General features: G+C 40.5%; 1 protein-coding gene across 2 annotated transcripts in view; it reads right to left on the bottom strand.

The window, feature by feature from the left end:
• TRPC6 (transient receptor potential cation channel subfamily C member 6) overlaps positions 1-15285 on the bottom strand; it is a 110703-nt gene extending 95418 nt beyond the window's left edge. For both annotated transcript variants that reach the window (XM_077893207.1, XM_077893208.1), the window contains exon 1: positions 15104-15285. In XM_077893207.1, coding sequence (XP_077749333.1) covers positions 15104-15273 — 170 coding nt within the window. In that variant the 5' untranslated portion in view covers positions 15274-15285. The remainder of the gene's footprint in view (positions 1-15103) is intronic.
• Between the last annotated feature and the right edge of the window lie 11102 nt (positions 15286-26387).

Below are 26387 nucleotides of genomic sequence, written 5' to 3' on the forward strand. Positions count from 1 at the left end.
AAAGTAGTTTTCACAAAACTAGAACAAATAATTCTACAATTTGTATGGAACCCCAAAATGCCATAAATATCCAAAGCAATCATGAAAAAGAAAAGCAAAGCTGGAGGCATCACAACTCCAGACCTTAAATTATAAATATATATTTATATTTAAATTATGTATTTATAAATTATAAATACAAAGCTTTAGTAATCAAAACAGTATGGTACTGGCAAAAAAATTGACACATAGATCAACAGAATGGAATAGAAAACCCAAAAATGAAACCTCAACTATATGGTTAACTAATCTTTGATGATGTGGAAAAGAATATCCAATGGAAAAAAGACAGTCTCTTCACTAAATGGTGTTGGGAATACTGGACAGCCACGTTCAGAAGAAGGAAACTGGACCTTGCCTTACACCAGACACAAACATAAACTCAAAATGGATGAAATATCTAAATGCGAGACATGAAACAATAAAAATCCTAGAAGAGAATACAGGCAGTAAATTCTCTGACATCAGCCATAGCAACTTTTCCCCTAGATCCATCTCCCGAGCCAAGGAAAACAAAAGTAAAGACAAACTATTGTGACTATATCAAAATAAAAAGCTTCTGCACAGTTTTCAGTCAAGAAAACTGAAAGGCAGTCTATGGAATGGGAAAACATACTTGCAAAAGACTTATCTGATAAAAAGTTAGCATCCAAAATATATGAAGAACTTATAAAACTCAACACCCCAAAACCAAATAATCCAATTAGAAAATGGTGGAAAGGGAGGTGGGCAAGGGGTGGGGGTGACTGGGTGACAGGCATTGAGGGGGGCACTTGATGGGATGAGCACTGGGTGTTTCGTTATAAGTTGGCAAATTGAATTCCGATAAAAAAATAAATTAATTTTAAAAAAGAAAATGGGCAAAAGACATGGACAGATATTTCTCCAAAGACATTCAGATGGCCAACAGGCACATGAAAAGATGTTCCACATCACCCATCATCAGGGAAATACAAATCAAAACTACAATGAGATCCTACCTCACACCTGTCAGAATGGTTAAAATTAACAACACCGTAAACAACAGATGTTGGTGAAGATGTGGAGAAAGGGGAACCCTATTGTACTGTTGGTGGGAATGAAGGCTGGTGCAGCCACTCTGGAGAACAGTGTGGAGGTTCCTCAAAAAGTTAAAAATAGAGCTACCCTATAATCATGCAAGTGCACTACTGGATATTTACCCAGAGGATACAATAACACTAATTCAAAAGGATATATGCACCCAGATGTTTATAGCAGCATTATTTACAATAACCAAGATATGAAAGCAGCCCAAGTGTCCATCAGCTGATGAATAAATGAAGAAAATGTGGTTTACACATACAATGGAATGTTATTCAGCCATTAAAAAGAATGAAATCTTGCCATTTGCAACAACATGGGTGGATCTAGAGAATTCAATGCTAAGTGAAATAAGTCAGTCCAAGAAAGACAAATACCATATGATTTCACTCATATGTGGAATTTAAGAAATAAAACCAGCAAATGGGGAAAAAAAAGAAACAGAGAGGCAAGCCAAGAAACACATTCTTAGCACTAGAGAACACACTTATGGTCACCAAAGAGGAGGAGGGTGGGGGATGGAGGAAATAGGGGATGGGGATGAAGGACCGCACTTGTGATGAGCACCAGGTGATGTTTGGAAGTGCTGAATCACTATATTTTACACCAAAAGTATGTATGTTAACTAACAGGCATTAAAATAAAAACTTAAAAGGAAGAAAAGAAATTTGTTAAAACTTATTTTAAGGGCAGCCCCGGTGGCGCAGCGGTTTAGCGCCGCCTGCAGCCCGGGGTGTGATCCTGGAGACCCGGAATCGAGTCCCTCGTCGGGCTCCTTGCATGGAGCCTGCTTCTCCCTCTGCCTGTGTCTCTGCCTCTCTCTCTCTGTGTGTATTTCTCATGAATGAATGAATGAATGAATAAATAAATAAATAAATAAATCTTTAAAAAAAACTTATTTTAAAAACTCTGAGTCTGTCTTTGCTTTATGAGAACATTTTTTATGTACTGATCCGATTCCTTTATTTGTTATAAAACTATTTAGGACTTCTCTATCTTCATGAGCCAATTTTGATATCTTCTATTATTCTGAAAATTGGCCACAGAGTCTTAAATTTTCAAACTTTGGGCATATGTAATATTTTCATTGTAATTTATTTTTAACTATCTTAAGATTTCTAATTATGATTTCTTCTTTATCTATGAAATGTATAGATGCATACATTAAGATTTATGAAAACTGTTTTTACTTATGAGGGTTTTTTCCCCACATCCTCACTAACACTTGTTTCCTGTGTTATTCATTTTAGCCATTCTGGCAGCTGAGTTGGTATCTCAGTGTGGTTTTGATTTGCATTTTGCTGACAATGAGTGATGTGGAACATCTTTTCATATGCCTGTTGGTCATCTGCTTGTCTTCTTTGAGAAATGTCTGTTCATGTCTCCTGCCCATTTTTTAATTGGATTATTTGTTCTTTTGGTTTTGAATTTTATAAGTTATTTCTACATTTCGGATACTAACCCTTTATTGGGTATATCATTTGCAAATACCTTCTCCCATTCTGTAGGCTGCCTTTTGGTTTTGTTGATTGTTTTCTTTGCTGTGCAGAGGCTTTTTATTTTGATGTAGTCCCAGTAGTTCACTTTGCTTTTGTTTCTCCTGCCTCAGGAGACTTATCTAATTCAATTGCATTGTGATCATATAGTATCTCTATGAGATACATACTCTTTTACTAAAATTTATATGTGCTAGACAATAAAGCAAAACTCAACAAATCTTAATGTTTCACATGTGCTTGAAAAAAGTGGACATTCTTTAAATAGTCATGTTCTATATATATGTCTAATAAATCATGCTGTGTAATTTATCTTTCAAGTTTTCTTATTTATAATTTTTTATTCAACCTATCAAAAATTGAGATTTCCCACCATGATGATAGGTTTTCAATATGGCTCTTACAGTTCCTTCAATATTTGCCTTTATTTCTAAGGCTACTTTATTGTAGGTATGCAGATTTTTAACTTTAATACTTGCAAGATGAATTATACTTTTTTATAATTTTGTAGTTGGCCTCTATTTCCCTACTAATGGATTTCCTTTGAAGCATTTTTTTCTTTTGGTTTAGTGTACCTACCTATATTTCTCTTTGTGTTTGCCAGATGTATCTTTTTTCCTCTCTTGATGTCCAGTTTTTCCATGTCCTTATGTTTTAGATGTCTCATATTTATTTTTTTTAATTTTTATTTATTTATGATAGTCACAGAGAGAGAAAGAGAGAGGCAGAGACATAGGCAGAGGGAGAAGCAGGCTCCATGCACCGGAAGCCCGACGTGGGATTCAATCCCGGGTCTCCAGGATCGCGCCCTGGGCCAAAGGCAGGCGCCAAACCGCTGCGCCACCCAGGGATCCCGGATGTCTCATATTTAAATGAAAGATAACTGGATTAAGAAAAATCTATTTTGTAAATCTGTTTTTTTTCACCTTGGTGAATTTTGTCAATTAAATTTTATCTTAACTGATATATACGGACTTTTTTTTACCATCTTATTTTTTGCTTTGAATTTATCCTGTTTCTTTTTCTTGGCTTCTTTTTCCTTGCTTGCTTTTTCCCCAGTTGACTGTTTTCCTCTGTCTTTATTTTCCCTTCACTGATTGGTAGAGTTATACACTCTATTTCCACTCTTCCATATTCTTACAGAAGCTACCTTTGAAGATTTACAGTGCACAGTTAAAGCATCCCCACTTCCCAAGCAGCATCACTTCAGAACCTTTTTTTTTTTTTATGATAGTCACAGAGAGAGAGAGAGAGAGAGAGAGAGAGGCAGAGACATAGGCAGAGGGAGAAGCAGGCTCCATGCACCGGGAGCCCAACGCGGGACTCGATCCTGTGTCTCCAGGATCGCGCCCTGGGCCAAAGGCAGGCGCCAAACCACTGCGCCACCCAGGGATCCCACTTCAGAATCTTTTTAAGTCTGATAACTCCTTCTCAGCTCACATGATTTTAGTTCTGTCTTTTTTTTAAACCTATGAATTATAATTACTATTATTCTCCTATAATGTGTAAATAACAACATATCTACATAGGTATGTTTCATTTCTCCCATTTCTTTGCCATCTCAGACCACCCTCCTAAGAAACATTTCTAGTCTAGTACAGACTGTCCTGACTTATGATAGTTCCACTTACAGTTTTTTGACTTTATGATAGCATGAAAACTATACACATTTGGTAGTGACCATACATCAAACGTTGAGTTTTGATATTTTTTCTAGGACTAGCAGCATGTGGTCTGGTGCTATCTGGATGTTTACAAGATCATTTTTAGTGAATCTGTTATAATCTAGTTTCAGTGCCTTGTAACTGTCTGGAGACCTCTCCTTATTTATTGTCACATATGTGTTGTGGCTTTGTTGTGTTTCCATCTCTTTCATCAATTCTAAAGACTTCGCCAATATTTTTCAGTTATTTCCTCATCTATTCTCTGTATTCTTTGCATATGGGACTTGGAATACATGTAATGTCTGCAATTCCAGCCTTTCCATCCATTAACCTTGCTCACAGTTCCGCTCACAGTTTACATGATTTTCTGCATTCTAAGAGACTTCTTACTTCCCGTCTTCTAGGTCACGTTTTTCCCCTACAAGCAATTCTCTCTCAGGCTGGATGCAGTCTTCCACACTAACTCTGATCTATTGATCATTTTATCTCAACAATATATTTTTTTTAATTTATGGAAGTTGTTTTGTTGTTTTCCAATATGCTTGTTCATCTTGGACAATTTCTTTTGCTTGTTCACTTTTGTGATTCCATCTTGATCTCTTTGCTTAATTCAAGTAATTTTATTTTCTTATCATAAGTCCTTCTACAAATTCCTTGGGGGATTTATATCTCGTATATGGTTTCTGTTGACTCCCACTCATGATGGCTGTTTCCTTGTGTAAGATGAATTAAATAAATACACACTCATAATCAAGGATCACCAATTTGTGGAGAATTTAGAGGACAAGTATTAATTGAGGAGTCTCAGGGCCAAGGGGTATCCTGAACCTGAGATCAGGAGTTCTGCCTTTCAAGAGAACTCACCGTGCAGCACTGCTCTGCTAACCTCTGTCTTGTGATGTGGAAAAACAGAGGCCGGGATGCTTATTCTCCCCACTTCCTGCAAGTACAGAAATATAAATTGTTTTATGCAGAATTTAGTTGTTTTGTAATAGGATGGCTGCTAATGTAATCTATTCTACTACACCATTGGAGGCAGAATTACAAAAAAATTTTTCAAAACTTCATAATATTCAGAAAAAGAAAGCCAGCTAATTTGGCTTTGACAGTAAACTTATTTAATAAGAAAATTTTTCTCCTTTGGGTAATTTTATTCCTTCAAATCTTGGGTGATCTGAATAAGAACAAACTTAGTCCATAGTTTATGAAATTACAGATAATCCAAATCAGGAAGAAGGTCAATATTAAGATAGAAATAAAATTCTTTGTCTTCTAGTTTAAATATAAAATTACTGCATCATACTTTTACTTAAGAAACAAACTAGAAAGTTCACTTTTCTCATATGCTTTCTCATAAAACACTACATTACTTTCCTGACATTGTATCAAGCAAAACATATAGAAACATCATTTATTCTCCTAAAAGATATCCATAGCACCTAGTATATAGTAGTATTTGATGAGAATCTGCTGAATTAAAGTATAATATTTCCCATCTTATCTGATAATATCTGATCATTGGATCCTAGGCAGAAAAATGAATGTTTAAATCCCATAGCTTTTTCTTGGATAAATATATAGTAATGGTTTTCTTGATTTAAATTAGGTTTAGTTCCTAACTCTGGTTTTCATAGTCAACCTAAAGTAGCTGAAACAAAATTCCAAAATTTGGAGGAATTTTTTAAATGTTATTCCCAGGCAATCCTAGTAATTATGATCTTGTTGGACCATCATAATTCTTAGGGAATCTATATTTAAAAAACAACTCAAGGGATTCTGATACGTAGCCAGATTTGCAAACTGTATCCTCATCTTCTGGGACATATGTTTAGACAAGAGGCTGATAATATATTCTCTGTGTTTATATCACATAATATGCAACACTTTGAAATAATTGATCCAATTTTTAGAGGACAGATTGTAATGAAAATCAACTAGATGACTTTGATTACTGTAGAGTTTGCCCAGGCACAACTTGGTCCAAATCAAAGTTATCAATATGATGCAACATTCAGACCATTTTCACTTAACCATTTCTTTCTCACTTTCTTGAATTTAAGTTGGATTATTTCATCAAGTACTTAAGAATTTCCTAGATAGGGCAGCCCTGGTGGCACAGTGGTTTAGTGCCACCTGCAGTCTGGGGCATGGTCCTGGAGACCCGGGATCAAGTCCCACATCAGGCTCCCTGCATGGAGCCTGCTTCTCCCTCTGCCTGTGTCTCTGTCTCTCTGTCTCTCTCTCTCTCCCTCTCCATGTGTGTCTCACATTAATAAATAGATAAAATCTAAAAAAAATTTTTTTTAAAAAAGAATTTCCTAGATAAAAAGAGCTTTGGTCTCAGAAAACTCAGTTTTTACGCAATTGTTTCCATATAACTTACATAAAAATTCAAGAACCTTTCACCATTTTAGTAAAAACAAAAAAGATAGACCCCCCTGGGTATTTTGTCAACACAGTATAAAAAATGAAATAGTTAGTATTAATATATTCTTGTTTGTAGGATTATTAAAAATATTTAACAAGCACCATCTTAGGACTCAAGCATATATCACATGCTCTTAGAATTCATCCAAAAACCTGAGGTGCAAGAACATGAAACTCCAATATTGCAGTGCTTCTGAAAAAACTAAGATGAAAACATGGTACCTTAGCAGCAAAAGCTAGCAACACCATTTGAGGTCCAGGGAGAAAGGAACTGAAGTGATAAGGCCAATCCACTGAAATCACTTTGGATAAAAGAAACATCAATGCATTCATCCAACAAATATTTCATGAGTGCCTGGTCACTGTTTGCAGACCAGCTCCCTGTTCTCAGGGAGGTGCCATTCTCCTGGCGGGGAAGAAGTACAAACAAGAAGCAAACAAACATGAGCTCACATAAACTGTCAGATACGAGCTCAAGTTCTGGTTCAGATGCTGGACAGCTGTAAAATGAGAAGTTATGTTTCTGAAACCTCTGCTTCCTCATTTACAGATGGAAATCATATAACACAAGTTTGCTATGAGAATCAAATAAGCTAATATAAATAAAGCAAAAGACTCTCATAGTCTTATCTGTGTTTCAAAGTCAGCTGGAGAATAAAGTTCAAATCTTGTAAATTCTGGACTGACCAGAAAAGGTGTCCTTTGCTTATCTTTCCTATCCCATTCTCTCCTTTACCCCAATTCCAGAACCAAACACCAGGAACTCCATGTAACTGCAAAGTCATTTTAATTGCCCAGCACCAACAGCTTTTGGTCTATCATAGATTCTTTTAATTCTTTAAGGAAATGCTGTATCACCATCATTCTTTTGGGAACAGAGGACAGGTCTGTGTAGGATAACAAGGGCATTGAAGATTCTGAGTGGAAAAGTGACTCAGAAAATCCATTTCTGACATGAAGGAACTTAGGAAATACATTAACCAAATTCATTTTGTTTAGATTTCCTTTTTTTCATCTGTGCATAAGAGTTATATGCGACCCAACTCTGTATGTAATTAAGTCTAAAAAGCTTTTCAATAGATATAAAACAAAAATCTAAAGTATAGTTTAATTGATAGCATTTTTTTTTGCTTATATGTTGAATGCATATAAAATATCAGGGCAGGTTACACAATTGATAGAACTTTAGATTCAATGAAACATGGTGTTCATGGGTCCCAAATATGACGCCTGGGACATCAAAGAACTTAAGCAAATATTTGTTAAAAGAAATTAATGCATCCTACAAAATGGAATACAGTGTCTGGCCCTGAATGCCCAGCCACGAAAAGATGTTCTGCAGAAAACAGTCTCCCAGGTAGTAGCAGGGATTTTATCCTGCCCAGGCATCAGCTTCTTGCCACTGCCAGCCACCCTCCAACTCATTCACTGCAAAATTCTTGTTCAAAGAATTTAACATAGTAACAATAACAACTAGTTTTATCTGTTACAGTTTAACTGCCTAAAAGAATTTTAAAAAGAGCTTTAGAAACACGTCATTTCCAATTCTTATTATAAATCCCATGATGATTTTCAGTAATGTCCATGAAGAGATCTCATCCCAATTTTGTGTGAGAATTTTGTGCTACAAACCAGAGCTATGGGAATTTAAAGATGAAACATGTTTTGAGTAGACAATGAGTTTTTTTTTTTTTTTCTAGAGAGAGAGAGAGAGAGAGAGGCAGAGACACAGGCAGAGGGAGAAGCAGGCTTCATGCACCGGGAGCCCGATGTGGGATTCGATCCCGGGTCTCCAGGATCGTGCCCTGGGCCAAAGGCAGGCGCCAAACCGCGGCACCATCCAGGGATCCCGACAATGAGTTTTAATATGACTATCCACACTGTAATTGCCTCTAACAATATGCACTTTCAGATGAAGACACGTAAAATGCTTTTAACCATGATGCAGATCATGCAGTGAAATCTGCACTTTCACACCAGCCAGTGAATCAGGTCAGCTTTCTGATGCAGCCTGCATCACAGCACCAAAGCAACTTAATTTTCACAGGCCGAAATGAAGAATAAAAGAAACCTTTCTCTTTCATTACCTCTGCAGAGTCATCCTCAGCTTGTGGGCCATTTGATAAAATTAGTAAATCAGCTACAGATTAGTCAGTTTGGGCACATTCATAATTTTCCTTTGGTGATAAAGATTGGCAGTTCAAAAACCTGGCATCCCTGTTTATCTGGATAAGTGATAAAATGGAGCCTGCCTTCCTTCCTTCCTTCCTTCCTTCCTTCCTTCCTTCCTTCCTTCCTCTTTCTGTCAACTATTCAGTATAATCGTTAGCAAGTCACTTAACCTCTCTGCTGTGGTATTTTTTTTCTTTCTTATCAGTAAAATCAGTAAAAAGGGCTTGTTGAATACATATGAAGTATGTTAATATGTACAAGGCAGCCTCCTACATAGAAGCCCCTAAAGCCCCTAACAAATCTAGTCACTGTTTTCATTATTGCTGCACATGATCATATAAGGTCAACAGAGATGAGTGAATAAATAGATTATTAACTCAGTGGAAGAAGTGGAATAGAAAGCTCGATCCTCAAAGGTGATGATTTCAACAGAAAGAGAAGGTAGAGGTGAAGCATACTGATCTTCCTAACTTTCCTCCTGTCCTGTCCCCTCACCCAGAGGGTGATATGCTGAGCACAGGACCACAATCTTGCTTCAGGAAATGAGGGCCAACCTGTGCTGTCTCAAGTCCCTATGAAAACACAGAGGAGAAATGATGAGTGTGCTCTCCAAGGGCACCTGCCACCACATATCCAGCTGCGTGGACGCTGAGAGGGTAGGGAATGGGTGCAACCTCCCAACCCAACAACTTACTAGCTGTGTAACTCCTTGAACATTGCTTAACCTCTCTAAATTTCAGCATTGTCATTTATAAAATGGACATTAAAAGTAGCCTAGAGGCCACTCCAAAGAGCAAACTACGTTTGAATGACAGGTAGAAAAGGACCTGCTACAAGGTAGTTATTCAAAACTATATGTAATATATCTGTTCCCGAAATACATGTACATATTTTTGATTAGTCCTCTACAGAAACAGCAACTTGCACTAAATGGTAAATAACTCTAGTTAACATTACTTCTCCTCTTTGCCCTGGCTGAGTTACCTGGATGAGGTAGAGAACAATGATGCTGCAATCATATATGTTGTTTGGGAATCTGTAACATTCATTTCTAGATGCTCGCTGCAAACAGACATCCTCTAAGAAATGTGATTCAATCAATTCCAAAGACTTGAGAATCTTGAACAGCATACCAATTTTAGATGCCAAAGTTTAGCTGAAATTTGGCATATAGATGAGTACTTCTCCCTGTCCTGAAAGCCTGAGAAGATTCCTACACAAAGAGCAATCACAAATAGTAATTTCATCCAACTGGATCCAATTATATTTAGCATACTTCACAAAGAGGGAGAAAAATAAGAATGGACTTAAGAAAATGTTTTCCTTTTATGATTTACTCTCTAGGAGGCGAAGATGAATTGCCTTATGAAGTTACTTCTTATAACACAAGGAACATAACTGTCTAGAAAAAAAATATGCAATGTCTTTCTAGAGGCAAATCAACATCTTGTTACAGAATACATGAGGCCCTTTCAGCGTATCTGGCAGTGACTCCACAACCTGCAAAGCTGACCCCTAAAAAACATCTTCATGATAATAATTTGTTAGCAGCGGATGTTGCTTCAAGCCAGGGGAGGTTTGGAACCAAAACAGGTTGTCTCTGTCATGTAGAACAGACCTCCAAAGTGGTCAATTAAGAGACCCACCAAATATCCAAGAGATGGAACAGAGGTCCATTCATAAATGAAGAAGGGGAAGCAAATCCAAAGGTGACTTTTACATTTGCTTTTCTCCTACTAGTAGCTTCCAAACTGCAAACCCTTCACCAAAGCCCAGGTCTATGCTTTATGATTATATTCTATTTTTTTCCCAAAGGTCATAATGGATCCTTAGGATTCTCTGTGAAGTCTACACTACTATGTATGAATCCCTTTTTGGCCATATTCATATTTAAAGAGGCCCTATCAGCCATGGAACATTGACTTTGTATAAAATATTACGTGAATAATTTCTTTTATATAAAAGAAAACCACAGTTCATACAAGCTACACATTATATAACAGATATCAAGATAATGTGAGTACATTTCCATCATATATATTTTTATTTTAGAGTTTACTCCTTCAAGTCATTTGTATCTTAGTTCATTTTATATATCTCCTCCTATCTTTAATGTTCAGCAATTTCAAAATGGTATGTTTAAATGAGTTTAGTTTTCTATATTGCACTGATATTGTTGTACTTCATAAACACGAGAATTCACCATTTCTGGAAAATTATCACCCATTATCTATCCCAATGTTACCTCTCCCCTGTCTGTATTTTCCCCTTCTGGTACTTCTATCTTCTAGTTCCATAACTCAATGATGTTGATATGTTTCATTTATTTATGTCTGCATTCTGGGTATTATCACCAAATTTGCTATGGTCAATCTGCATTTTAATCCTTCCACTGAATTTTTTATTTCAAAATTATACTTTTCATTTATAGATTTTCCATCTGTCTTTAAAAAATTACTTTCTTAGGGTTTGATTTCTTGTTACATGTTGTCAATATTTTATACATGCCCATCTTACATTCTTTCTTGTGTTGTTATATTATGTCAAGTGTTTACATTTAAAAACTGCTGTTATGTGTTATGCTGACTCTTCTCATGGATCATATCATCTGCTCAGTCTCAGTCCTGGCCAATTGTTTCCTTGTATGTTTGGTCACATATTACTGTGAGCATTTCCTCAGAAGGCTTGCTGTTTCCTTGAGGATCCTTGGCAGGGGGTACGATTGCTTCAGGACAGCTTTGTGTTTTCCTCTGTGAGGAGCCCCAGGGGTATTTTTTTAAATATAAATTTATTTTTTATTGTTGTTCAATTTGCCAACATATGGAATAACACCCAGTGCTCATCCCATCAAGTGCCCCCCTCAGTGCCCATCACCCAGTCACCCCCACCCCCCGCCCACCTCCCCTTCCACCTCCCCTAGTTCATTTCCCAGAATTAGGAGTCTCTCATGTTCTGTCTCCCTTTCTGATATTTCCCAGGGGTATTTTTTGACAGGAATATTTCTAGGTCAGCAGGTGGTATAAAAAAACAAAAACAAAAACAAAAACTCACAAGACACAGGCACAATGAATAAAATTCTTAGCAGAAGATTTCTTTCTTACTAGTCAAGTTTTTGTTTTCACTCATGGCTGGTGGCATTTATTAAAGGAAGGGTCCTGGTTTCACGCAGGGATAGGAATCCCTTGATTCCAGCTCTGGGCCTCATTTGGAACCAAGGCCTTAGCTTCACCTCTGTGCCATGCAGATATTGGAATCCAATCTCTGTGGTCACATTGATCCATCCCCTGTGGGGCAGCCACGAGTCAGTTCATACACAGGCTGTACTTGACTTTTCACTGCTTTGCTTCAGGCACATGGTAATAATCCTCTCTCGTTGATTGATTGATTGCAAAATTAGTTAATGTTTTGAAGTCATTTTAAATATTTAACTCAGTATTACTAGATATTTGTACAGAATTTTTTTAGATTATCTCAGTCTACTGCATTGCCAGAGCTTTAGTTTATAAACACTTCACTGTTTCATTATTTATAATCATTTAATCAATTAGTCCTTCCCAAGCAGAAGTGTAGTAGAACTGTATTTCAGATGTTGAGTAGTTAGAAACCCTTCACATTATTTTTTATGTCCAGGATTCTTTCCCATGTTCAGAAGTAATGGACTAGAGACATACTTTTAACTTCTAAGTGAAATAGCTCTGAAATGCCTCCTGGGATCCAGGAAGGATGTGGGTCATTTCTTGATAATCACCATTACAAACTGATCAAAAGGGAGTGTATTAACTGATTTCTAACTAAAAGTTGGAAAGAGAGAAAGGGGATCTTTTTTTTCTACATACCATTTTGAATGTTATCCCTCAAACACTATTGAGGCCTGAAAATATGCAACTGCTCTCAAATAAGATGATGTGCCATAATTTTCAGTAGTAAAAGCCTCATGATATAAACAATATAACATGAAAGTCTTTCTACACATGTAAACTATGAAACAGAATTTTAAGCAAAAGTCATAGAATTTGTTCTACAGAAATTACAACTTTCAATAATTTGTGATCTTATAAGGGAAAAATCTCAATGATTTGAGAAAATGGTGATACCCATATCTACAGTATACTAATGATTGCCACCTTCACAAATAATACCTTATACTATAATATATCATATTAATTATAGTATGATTTGACATGATGCGGGGGTGTTCACGAATTGAAGCACATTACAATATCTCCGTCATCTTCTGCTGTCCTGGTCTACACATTTAGAATGGTCTGAGTTTCCTGAAGCAAGAAAGGAGAATTATTCTCTAGAGAGTAGGTAACGTTAAGAAGTAGATATATCAATAAGGCAGTGGATCACGTTCAAAGAAAGTACGGGGCAAAGTTTACAGAACAACTTAGAATTATCACTTCACTTAGTCCCTGTCACTACTAATTTACAACCACAAATTTTTAAAATCAAATTATTATTTCCCACACACAGAGTAACAGATGATTATAGAATAATCAGGTGAAAAAAATCTAAATTTTCTCTACAGGTCTAATTTTTAAAAAGCAGTATAGCTTTTTAAAGTTGCTTAATTGGCTGCAGATGACATTACCAAATATATAACCTTCAGTCTTAGTAGGTCTCGTCTAAGCCAATAAAAAAATTCACTTTTGTTTTAAACATATACCCTCAAAGCACATTTGAAAATAGCTGTATTCAGAATATGTAGGATTGACTTTTTTTTTTCTTCACATGTATCTCCTTGCTCCTCAGAGCATAGTCCATGGACAGCATCATCTCAGAGACTGTTAGATATGCAGAATCTTGGGCTACACCTAGGCCCTACACAATCTGAATCTGCATTTTAACAAGATTCCCAGGTGATTCGTTCGCCCATTAAGGTTAGAGAGACACTGTGCTATAGACATAGAAATATTTTCTAATTTAATGTCAAGAACAAGATTTCTTTTGTGGATGATAGAAATGTTGTGGAAGACTCTCATAGAGAGTGATGATTTTTTTCACACTTCTGTGGATATATTAAGCACTGATCTGTACAATGTGAACGAATTCTATGGTATGTGAAATATATCTTGATATTTGAAAAAGGAAGAAAAGATAATAGTAAGTGCTTCAAATTGTACAGCACAGAGATGAATGGAACCAGCTCCAACTTTTTTTCTCTTATCTTGGGAAAAAATTAGATGCACCATTTCCTGGGGCTCACCTCTTCCTGAGAAAGGGAACAGCCCACCTGAGATTCTGGGCACACCTGACCTACCACTGGAAGGCGCACCTTTCATCACAAGGTTGTGCCAGGAGCCTGGCAGGGGGGAGACGGTGAGGAGGTGAGCGCCCCCCGCTCGAGCCGCTTACCCCGCTGGTGCTCAGCACCGCCTTCCTTGGAAACCGCGCGGAAACAATGTCAGGAAGCCACACACCATCCAATCAAGGGAAGTGCAGAGAAGCAGGAACGCTATCTGCCGGCTGCACGTGCGCTCGCAGAGCCTGCTCCTCACCCCCACCCTCTGACTGCCCCTGTCGCCCCCGCCGCCCCCGCAGAAACCCCGCCAGCTTCTAAATCAAACCTTCTAGTTACTCTACCCCCTGGCATCTACATCGGACGACTCCCCCACCCCCACCCCCCCCCCGCCACCGGGTGCCCTCGGTGAGTGCTTGGCGCTCGGGCTGGGACAGCGCACAGGGCTCCCGCGGCCCCGACTTCACCGGGAGACCTGCGGTGGGCGCAGGATGTGCGGGGCAAGCCCACCCGGCACTGGCACCTCTGAACTTCTGCGCGGCCTGGCCGCGACAGGGAGCGCAGGGCGGGGGCAGGCAGGGGCGCGGGGCGCGCGGGCAGCGCCGGGGACCCTAGAGTTGTAACCCTCTGTCCCTCGGACGCGGAGTCCGGCAGCCACGAATGCGAGCCAGTGCCTGGCCCAGACTGTGCGTTCGGCGCAGCGACAGGGGTCTGAGCCGACTGGGAGCCAGCCGGGCTGGAGACGGACCCGTGACATCGTCCGTGGGGCCGGGGGGTGCCGTGGGTCACGCTCTCCTGGCCCAAGTCCCCGCGTGCGCTCAGCAGGGCCACCCCCCGGACGCGCGGCCCCCAGCTCCCCGGCCCCTCAGGCTCTGTCCAGGCTCGCGTGGCCGAGGAGGGACATGCGGGTCCAGAGGCCCCTCCGCCCGCGCCCCCGGCCCGCGCCCCCGCGTCCCCGCGCCTCGCGCCCCTGCGCCCGACCGCCCCGGGCCCGCACTCACAGGCAGGGATAGTAGCCGTAGGCCGGCCGCGGGGGCTGAGGGCCGCCGTCGTCTCCAAGCTCCGAGTCCAGGAGCAGATAGTCCTGGCTCTGGTTGCGCCGCGCGCCGGCCCCGGCCGCCCTCCGGGGAGAGCCGCCCCTGCCGGGGGCGAACCCCCGGCCCTGGTTCATGGCGCGCGCGCCTGCCTGGCCGGCGGGGGCCGGGCTCCCGGGGAAGGCACGTCGGGCTGCGCGGCCCGGGCCCCAGCGGAGGTGAGGGCTGCGGACTCCGGCGGCTCCGAGCTCCGCCAGCCGCTCCCAGGCCGGCCCGGGGCGAAGTCGCCACTCGGGGGTACCCGGGGGACCTAGCCCAGCGCGTCGGGTGAGGGGACCCCGCGGGGAGGGGGCCGGGGCCTCGGGGCGGAGCGAGCGCGGGCGGGGCGGGGAGCCGAGCGGGCGGCGCGGGGCGTGGAGCCAGGAGTCCCGGTGGCGACCGGACTGCGGCGGCGCTGCGCCCGCCTCCCCTGGGGCCCGCGGGGGTCCCCGCCTTCGAGGGGTTCGGCGGCCTCCGCGCTTCACCCGCTGCCCTGGACTAGGTGGAACCACGCGCTCGCCCTCCCTCTTTGCTCTTTTTCTTTTCCCATTTTTCTCTTCTCTCCTCTTTTTCTTTCCTCCTTTCCTCCTTCCCTCCTTCATTCCTGTCTCTTTCTCTCTTCCCCCTAAGTCTGCTTATTTGGAAATAATACAAATTGAGAACTTTCTAGGAAGGTTCCTTTAAGGAAGATTCTTGAAGTACCAAAGAAACTTGTTTTGTTTTTGTTTGTTGCAAAGGACAAGAGCCTCTCCTTTCTCCAGACCTTCTCCATTCTCTTAGGGCATCTTCTCTCCCGTCCCCAACCCCTGAATTTACTGTAACTCTTTATTTTAAAATGAACGACGTTCTATGTTCCCAACACCAGATGTGCCCAGTTCCTGAGCAACAAAAATAGGCAGGCATTTTATGATGAGACGATAAAGACAGCAGCCTACTTACTTCAGAGAAAACCTTTCTTTCCATCCCTGCAAATGCTGAAATTATTTCTCTGCCAGATGTTTTCTCCATTTCTAAACTGTTTTTAATTTTAAGATTTAGTTTTAACTTCTGTTTAATCCTCACAGATGTGAGAACTTAAAACTTCTCAGCAAGAATGAATCAATATCAATAGTTGTTTAAGAATCAATCAATTAGGAATCCGATTCATTTATTCAACAAATACTTAATCAATGCCAACTGTGTACCAAGCACCATTTTAGGATTCAGAGACAAATTAGCCTGATAAGGGCCCTACTTGCCTTCATGGAGCTTTCATGGAAGAAAGAGATTAAACCAGAGACATAGGCCACGATGAAAATGAGACAGGTTGGGGGATCCCTGGGTGGCTCAGCGGTTTAGTGCCTGCCTTTGGCCCAGGGCGCAATCCTGGAGTCCCAGGATCGAGTCCTGCGTGGGGCTCCCGGCATGGAGCCTGCTTCTCCCTCCTCCTGTGTCTCTGCCTCTCTCTCTCTCTCTCTATCATAAATAAATAAATAAATAAATAAATCTTAAAAAAGAAAAAAAAGAAAATGAGATGGGTTGATGTAATGATGGTAACTGGCAACTACTTCAGGTCAAGTAGTTAAAGAGGCCTCTCCAAGCAGGTGCTGGTTAAGGGAAGAGAGAAGGCAGGGAGCCAGACATGAAAAGATCAGAAGCCCACTACAACTGGATTGAAGACAGCCAGACTGTCTGAAATTCTTTTTTTTTAAGATTTTATTTATTTATTCATGAGAGACACACACAGAGAGAGAGAGAGAGAGAGAAAGAGAGAGAGAGGCAGAGACACAGGCAGAGGGAGAAGCTGGCTCCTTGCAGGGAGCCTGACATGGGACTCAATCCCGGGTCTCCAGGATCATGCCCTGGACCAAAGGTGGCGCTAAACTGCTGAGCCACCAGGGCTGCCCTGAAATTCTGAAGTAAAGGTACCTTTGCATACCATGAATAAGTGAGCAATGAAAAGGATTTTGGAAGTGTGAGCAAAAGCAATCAACTTGATAGAAGAGGGAAGAGATGACAAATTTAGAGTTTCTGAGTTTGCCAGCACTGGGAACGAGAGAGCTCAGGAGGGTGAAAGCCACTGCACCCTGAGGGCGCAAGTAGGTGGCATGGATGGATGGATGGATGGATGGATAGAGTAATAGACCAAAAAAATAGGAAAACACTCTTGACCTCAAAGACTAACCTCAGTCATTCTAAAGCATGTTGTTCCTAATTTAAGAATATCCTTTTTTGTTCTGTCCACATCTGGAGCCATGATTTAGAGTTTTGATTTTTTTCTGGTCATTATACCCAGCAATAAGATATTCTGCTTGAAATGTGTTTGTTCATGGCAAATACTGTCTGTAAGAACTCAACTGCTTTGATGCTTGAATGAATCAGTTAATAAATGTTTAATTTAAATGGCACCAAGGCAATCTGTTTAGAAACATCAACTGGAGGAAACAGTTAAGTGGGGAAGTAATATTCAAATGTTTTTGACCTGACTCGAATTCTGTAAGTCAAAGCAAAATTGGAAAGGGCTGAGGGTGTTAGTTGACGTGTTAGTCTTTAACTTAAAAACAAACAAACATTGAGACACAACTACCTTGTTGTTTTGTAGTTAGTTGCACTGTCTGTCCCTTTTCTCATCACACAGTTTTTCATACTCAGGTAGCAACCTTCACACTGAAAATGTTATTACAGTAAACTTCTGATGTGATATCAGTTTATCCTTTTGCAACATAAGACTCACTTTTCTCTATTCTTTGACATAGAGTTGGTACTGGACCAGTAAATGCATCTGTCCACAGAGGCAGAAGTAGGCTCTCAAGGACTTGATGCAGGTCCACAGAGAGAAGCAGGTTGGTAGTCTGAGGGCCTGTGTTCTTGTTTTAACCATTCCCTTCACTGAGAGCTTGTGATTTCCTCTCCTGCTTAGCCATTGCTAAGTGATGGGTTCCTACCAAGGACCCCTCAGTCTTTTCCTGCGTTGTAGACTTACCTACTAAGTGTCGTTTCTTCAATCACATTTAAGAACATGGTGGCACTAAAAGACAAGACCAATTCTCGATCTAGTAATATGTTTTAACCAAGTGCAGCAGCGTTGAGGGCATGCAGACCAAAGAAAGTAGTTGGCAGAATGAGAAAATACAGTGCTCAAAGTGAAAACCATTGGGTGTGTGAAGAAGTGACAGTTCTCACAGAGATCGGGTGGTATGCGTGTGCTGATAGGTCTGCTGATGATGTTGAGATCAAACAGGACACTGGGCTGGGACTTCTAAATTCAGGGCTCTGTTCTCTATGGGGTGGTAGGGACACCATGACAAGATCACTTCCTCCTCACTACACACATCTGCACGGTTTGATTGATTACTGATTAATTTTACAAAAAGGTATAATTATTATAACAGTATTTTGAAAAGTTAAGTGGGGCAAAATGAATAAGAGAAGGGGTTGCTCCCTAGAGAGTCTCGAGCTAGGAGCCCAAAGGCAAAGAAAACAGAATTGTCACTGGCCTCAGGGACAAAGGCTAGGAGAATGAGAGGAGATGCTTCCTTGCTCAGGGAGAAACTGAGGAGGTGCTCCGTGGAAGACGGGGCAGCTGCTGCTGCTGACAGGAAGCTACTGACACGGGAGCTTTGCTGGGAAATGCAGTTTAGGGTGAGTTGGCCAACAGCTACAGATAATAGTAGAGTCAGGAAATCATCTGGGTAATTTAAAGCATGGAGCTCCAAGTCCTGACTCCTAATTCATGTAGAATACACAGAGGAAAAACGAAAGCCCAGAAGCTTCAGAAGGACTGGTCTTCTCTCGGTGAAGGTCTTCATAGGTTAGGGCTTGAGGCAGATACTTGCATGCACTACATCTCTGAACCTCCCTATCTTAATTTTTAAAGTAATGAGGTTGTAATAATTCCATTTACTATCTCTGTTGTAGCTAAAACTTTATTATGTTAAACATTAGAAACACTATGTGAAACATCAGCAATTTATTTTAATTTACTATATTGACTTGAGCTTAAATAGGCGTTCAGTATCTTAACATTATTATACGGATATTGTGTAAGCACTGGGATCACCGCGGCTTTGCTTAGGATAAGTCATGCTGGACTAAATTAACTTGTCTTTTGGTAGAATGATTAGAATCCTTTCAGTAAACTACTGACCAAGGGCATCATGTAATATATTTGGCAGCAAGATTAACAAATACGGACTGGGTAACAGAGGAATGGTTCATAAACAGTCAGAGGACAGTTGAGAGCACTGCTGAGTTATGGAGTGGAGTCACCCTGGCTCAGGAAATGCAGACATATCAAGAATGGATGGAACTGCCTTATATGTAGTTATTTTCTTATCACTGGAAGTAGTCAAATACAGCCTGGACCTCAATTTTCTACATATGCTGTAAAGTGAATAATGTTAACTTTGGTAAATTAAATGAACACCAAGATCCCTTAAGCACAAGTACAAAATTAAAAAATTAACCATCCCCAGGGATCCAAAATGCAGAGTTGATAAAAAACCAATATCTATTCTAAATGTATGTTTAAAAAAAAACTTAGGAAACTAAGAATAACAGACACATCATGACCATGGTGAAGATTACCTATTTCAAATAAAACCAACATGGAGAAATATCAAAGATGCTTCCATTGATGGAAGGAATAAGGGAAAAGTGTCCCAATACATTACTATTACTCACTAACTAAGAACTTCTACAATAAGCTAAATAAAATATGATAAATAAATAAGAGGAAAAGTTTGAAAAATATTTTTAACTGAAAATTATTAAAACAGGAGAAAGAAATATGTTTGGAATAATGTTAGAGCATAAAGGTAAACAGAAAACTAAATAGTTCTCCTATATGCTAGCTATAGCCAGTCAAAAAATAGTAAAGGCTAAAAAATATAAAATAAATAGAAATAAATTCAACCAAGAATTGTAGAATTCATGTAAAGTATAAACTTTAAAAAAATGAGTCAAAGTCTACATAAATTATACATTTTATTGATAGTTTGATGACACTGAGACTGGTATTAAATTTATAGATTAATTTGAGTAGAATGTAGTATTTTAAATATGCATTCCTCTATAGGGACAAGTTTTCTCTATTATTTATTTTTTCTAAGAATAAATGTGACAAAAGCAAGTAAATGCATTTTTAAAAAGCAGTGAAAGGCACTTGCTCTATGAGACATTAAATGATTTAGTAAAACCACAATAAATAGTTGGGTATTCACAAAATGGAAACATTAAAAGAATATAATAGAAAGTTCAGTCAAAGACTTAAGGATATAAGATTTTATGGTATGATAAAGGACATAACTCATTGGGGAAAATGAAGCCATACTGAATAAAGGGAAGTGGGTAAGAGATTTCTTTCTCTACCTTTGCCATAAAGTAAATGAGATGCATTAAGAAATAGAATGTCATTTTAAAAACCATAAAACCTCTAGAGAAAGAGTCAGGTGAACTTTTATTTTTTAATATGTAATCTTCAGGTGTATAATGCCATTCTAAGTATTCACTAAAAGCTGAAATAATAAAGAAAAATATTTGGGTATTGACTAATAAAAGCAAAACTTACATCTGTATATGTATTAAATTTTATATTTATACAGAGAACCTTTGAGAGCTGAGCTAATGCAGCCCACCCAGACGACTCATGCCTGCAGGTGTCCAGAGAGGAAAAAGTTGAGAGTTCCAGCTCTCCTGAGGGCTCATGGCTCCTTTGGCAGAACACGTCTCAAAATTTAAAGTTCTTTCGGCAAGATTCCAGTCAGCTTCGTGGGCCAATAATTACACACATTTTTGGAGGCCTGCGTTTCTTATAGTTGGGGTGTTACCTTACTTTCTGACGCTTACCACCTGTCCTTGCTCACCTCTCCCAGGTGCATCCCGAGACCCCCAGGTTGCAGGGGTCCTCAGGGCTCCTCACCCCTCCTCTCCAGATGCAGGGGGAAACTGACCCTTCAGGATTCACAGGTGGACTGGCCCCTAGATGAGGAATGACCCCTCCGCGCCCGGGGTGGCATCGGTACCTTCACCTTCACGCCCTAGTGCATTCCTATAGGCAGGGGATGTGGGATGGGGGGGGGGGGGGGGCGGGCAGCGGCCTCTGACACCTCCCCAGCTGTGCCCGCTCCGAGATTCCTGGCTCATCTTTTTCCTGCGTTGACCAGCTCCAGCCCAGGGCGGCCAGCACTCGCTGTGAACCTCTATACCTGCGATTGCTCTCCACACTGCGACTGGCAGCAGATGTGCAGGTGTCTCCAGGACCAGGGGCGGGAGGGCAGTGCTTGCCCTCTCTGCACGCTGCGGAGCGCCCGGTGACACACCGGGGTTGGTCACCACCTGGCGCCTGGAAGCCATGCCATCACTTAGTTCTCTTTGTGTGCACAGAGCACAGTACTGCCCCTTACTCCTTTCTGCAGCAGACCTGAAGAGGGCCGGTGGGGAAGGGTGGGGAGAGCATGTGACCAAGGTGCCCCGGAGATCGGAGATCCGGAGATCCGTCTGGGTGCCCCGAGGCCTCTCACGCCTCCCCACGGCCCCACCTGGGGGCGTGCATGCCCCCGCTGGGCTGCTGACACAAGCAGGATGTAGACCCAGGACAGAGCCCAGCTGAGGCTTGGCTGTGGCCCTTCCTGTCTGCAGCAGGTGTGGACAGGCATAGCAGGTGTGGACAGGTACTGGGCTCCCCGCGCTATGGACAGGACGGGCCTGAAGGGAAGCGCCCTTTGTGTGTCCCATCGCCCCATCCTGTCTGCCTGCGGTCTGTCCAGAGTCCAGCTGAGCTTGCCAACCAACAACTTCATAGCGACAGAATATATGTTAGAAAATACGGTCACAGCAAACGAGGCCTGCTCTGCGTTAATGATTTTCCAGGTTTTTTCAAGACCCAAAGTGCAATGAGAAAATGCTCTGCATCACTTGCCATCAGGGAAATACAAATCAAGACCTCAATGAGATACCACCTCACACCAGTGAGAATGGGGAAAATTAACAAGGCAGGAAACCACAAATGTTGGAGAGGATGCAGAGAAAAGGGAACCCTCTTACACTGTTGGTGGGAATGTGAACTGGTGCAGCCACTCTGGAAAACTGTGTGGAGGTTCCTCAAAGAGTTAAAAATAGACCTGCCCTAGACCCAGCAATTGCACTGTTGGGGATTTACCCCAAAGATTCAGATGCAATGAAACCCCGGGACCCCTGCACCCCGATGTTTCTAGCAGCAATGTCCACGATAGCCAAACTGTGGAAGGAGCCTCGGTGTCCATCGAAAGATGAATGGATAAAGATGTGGTTTATATATACAATGGAATATTCCTCAGCCATTAGAAACGACAAATACCCACCATTTGCTTCGACGTGGATGGAACTGGAGGGTATTATGCTGAGTGAAGTAAGTCAGTCGGAGAAGGACAAACATTGTATGGTCTCATTCATTTGGGGAATATAAATAATAGTGAAAGGGAATAGAGGGGAAGGGAGAAGAAATGGGTAGGAAATATCAGAAAGGGAGACAGAACATGAAGACTCCTAACTCTGGGAAACGAACTAGGGGTAGTGGAAGGGGAGGAGGGCGGGGGGTGGGGGTGACTGTGTGGCGGGCACTGAGGGGGGCACTTGACAGGATGAGCACTGGGTGTTATTCCATATGTTGGCAAATTGAACACCAATAAAAAATAAATTTATTATTTTAAAAAAAGACCCAAAGTGCATAGCGGGTACCAGTTTCTCCCTACAACCGTTTTTGGGTAATGTTTTTAAGGGATATATGAATATTTACATACTCAAACTCAAAACAACATTTTAAACAAAATTGTATGTTACATATATAGATATAATTTCAAATACAATTGGTAGAACATTGTCAAAAATCACAAAGTAGATTTTTCTGTTGAGAAGTAAGAAAGTTTGTGACAGGATTTGGTTTTGTTGTGACAGGAGTGTGGTTTGACATCTTACCTCTTGTAAATTTTTTATTTTGAAACGATTTCTTTTTTTAATTTTGAAACAATTTCAAATAAAATGTATATAGAAAAGCTTCTAGAAAGTGGAAAGATTTCCCATCTACCTTTGACCCAAATTCACCAGTTATATTTTTATTTATATTTCACATTTGGTACATCACCATCTCTCTATACAGACACCATTACAATTTTTCTAATCCATTGATAGGAAGTTGAAGATCTCATATCCTTTTACTCCCAAAATATCTCAATGTGAATTTCCTAAGAACAAGGATATTTTAACATTATACAATTCTCTTATCAATCCTCTGTTCTTAATCTGGCTTTGCACATTATTCCAAGAATGTCCTTTTTGGCAGTTTTGTTTGTTTGGTCCAGGACTCCGTCCTGGCTCACACACTGCAAACACGTGGCATGTCTGTCTCGTCCCCTTTGATCTGGAACACTTCCTCAGCTTGTCTTCAGTGTGGCACATTTTGAAGGCATAGGTCAGTGATTTCTGTGGCACATCCCTCAGTTTGGGTTTGTCTGACATGTCTTCATCATAGATGGAGGTTATACATGCTGGCCAGGGTAGCACAAACATGACATCATACTCCCCTCTGTATGGTGTCAAAAAGTCTATGATGTCCATTATGGGTGGTTCTAACCTTGATCACCTGGTTAACATGGTTTATTCCTGGTTTCTACCATCAAGTTATCATTACCTTTGTGATGAACAAGTAATTGACAGAGTGATACTTTGGATCTGAGTAAATAAATACCTTGTTCCTAACCAAACTTACACCCACTAGTTTTAGCATCCACGGATGATTCTTGCTTGAATCAATTATTACTATAATAGTTACAAAATAGTGATATTTCTAATGTCATCATTCCTTCTATATTCATTTGCTGGTGTTGTACTATAAGAAGGAGCTCTGCTTTCCCTTCTAGCGGTTCGTTTATTTTCCATGAACTCATGGATATACATTTTATTCAAAGTGCTATTATTCATCATTGTCATTATTTATTTTGATGTTCAAGTGGTCCTGGATTTGTCCCTTTTCTGTGCGTCTCTTTAAAATCATTTCTCCATACTAGTTTGTAAAGATTCTCTTCAATCTTTTTTTTAATAGATGCACATTGTGCAAATCAAGGTGTAGCAAGCCATGATCCACTGGCAAAATTGGACCCACCATCTATTTTTGTAAATGGAGTTTTATTGGCACACAGCATGCACATTTGTTTACAATTGTTTATGACTCCTGCAACCACAGAGCTAACTGCAGAGCAACAGAGACAGTATGGACCAAACACTACAATCTGGCCCATTAAGAAAAATTGGCTGTCCCTTGGGGAAAACTTAAATCTGTTCAAACAATATACAACATATTGAAGTTGAGATTATATCCAATATCTGTAACTATTAATCATGCTATAATGAATAAGCCTATGCACATGTATTTTCACACTTTGGAGTTACATTTTTAGGATAAATGCCTAGAAGTAGAATTAATAAATTAAAAGCAAATCCAGAGTTTCTGAGTTTCTCGAATCTAATAACCTGTGCCTTATTACACTTGTATAAAATTTAGGAGAGTATGTGTTTAAACACTTTTTCTGACCCATCCTCTCCTCTCTTTCCTAGACTCCAGATATGTGTATGTTATTCTACACAGCAGCATCTCACAGATTCCTAAAGCTCTATTTATTTTCTTTCAATCCTGTTTCTTCTTCAGATTAGATATCCTTTATTGGTCTGTCTTTACGTTCTCTGTTGTTTTCCTCCATCACCTGAATTCTGCTCTGAAAGCCATGCAATGACTTTAAAATTGCAGATACTGTATCATCCTGCCACACTGCTATCAACACTCCCTTCTCTGTGCATTACTGTAGCAGCCCCTGTGAAACCTTTGCCTGCTCATTCCAACATCTGCATCATCATTGCTTATCCTCTTTCCCTTAAAAATGGGCCACATTTTCCTGGTTCTTACTTGCTAATTAATTTTGGATTGTATCCTGGGAAGACTCTGGAATATTACATTTTGGAAGCTCTGGAAAAGCCTGATACTGTTTCTTTTGAAAGCAGAAAATTTGACTGAAGTTAAATTGTAGACCGTTTCTCCTGTTTGGCAGCTCAAATCTCAGGTCCATTCTTGTATATTTAGTTGTCACTTTATCTGTTCCTCTATGCAGCTCAAGGGCCAAAGTCTCGGCCAGAGTTCACTCACATAATTTAAGAATCACCGTACTCTAGCTCTCTTTTCAGGAATCTCTCCTGCCTTCCCTGAAATGGCCCTGAATTTGTCCTCTGCTCCACAGGCCACAAATACTGTAGAATGCCGGAAGTTTACCCACCCTACGTGCAAGCTGCTTTGGCCTGTCTGCAAATAAAAGCTATAAAAGGGAGAAACTTACCCTGCGTGGGCCTCTTGTTCCAAGTTTTCTCTCAAGAAATCCTAACTAAATGGTTCATTCACTTTCAGTGCCTTTGTGTATTTTTTGTCTTTTGCCCAGGGTTAATCATTGTTGCACATGGCAACTTTGAGGCTTACAGAAATTTTATTTGTGATATAGAAGTAGGCACATCATAGCTGATCTGGTAAAAACCAAATAGGAGGAGATGATCTTGAAAGAAGACAGTGGAGGATGACACAGTATTCATAGGGAAATGGCATGTCAATTAAGGGATGATTCTTCCCTCGAGGCAAGAGCAGCTTCCTCAAATCTTAGCAAATCTGGATTTTGGGTCATGGTTAGTCGGCATGGGTGTAAGGAAAGTTAACCCTTCTTAGTTTTATCTTCCTATCCATATACCTGGTCCATTTTGGAGTTTGTTCTTGTGCATGGTGTGAGAGATGGATTCCCTTCTGTCTTTTTCAACGTGGCTGCCCTTCACCCCAACATCTATTAAAAACTTCACTTCTGTCCCAGGGTTTCCACATAGCATCTTCATCACAGATTAACCTTCCATGTGTGTTTGGGCCTATTTCAAAACTTGCTGTTCTATTCCATTAATATACTTGTTTATTCATAAAAAAGCTCCAAACTGTTTTAATACCAGAGGATTTGTAATATATTTTAATATATTGTCCAGCTAGTCCCTTTTCTTAGCTTTTCTCTTCTGTATTTTCTTAGCTATTGCTGTATGCTTGTTTTTCCATAGGAACGTTGGTATCGACTTTTCTAACTCCATAGAAGAAAAGTTTGCTGGTATTTTTTTTTGAGCAAACCTGACATATTTGCAACTCGAGTTATTATACCCAAATACAAGGGTTGTCTTTTTTTATTTA

The sequence above is a fragment of the Canis aureus genome, chromosome 3 (genome assembly GCF_053574225.1).
Source record: "Canis aureus isolate CA01 chromosome 3, VMU_Caureus_v.1.0, whole genome shotgun sequence".
NCBI lineage: Eukaryota > Metazoa > Chordata > Mammalia > Carnivora > Canidae > Canis > Canis aureus.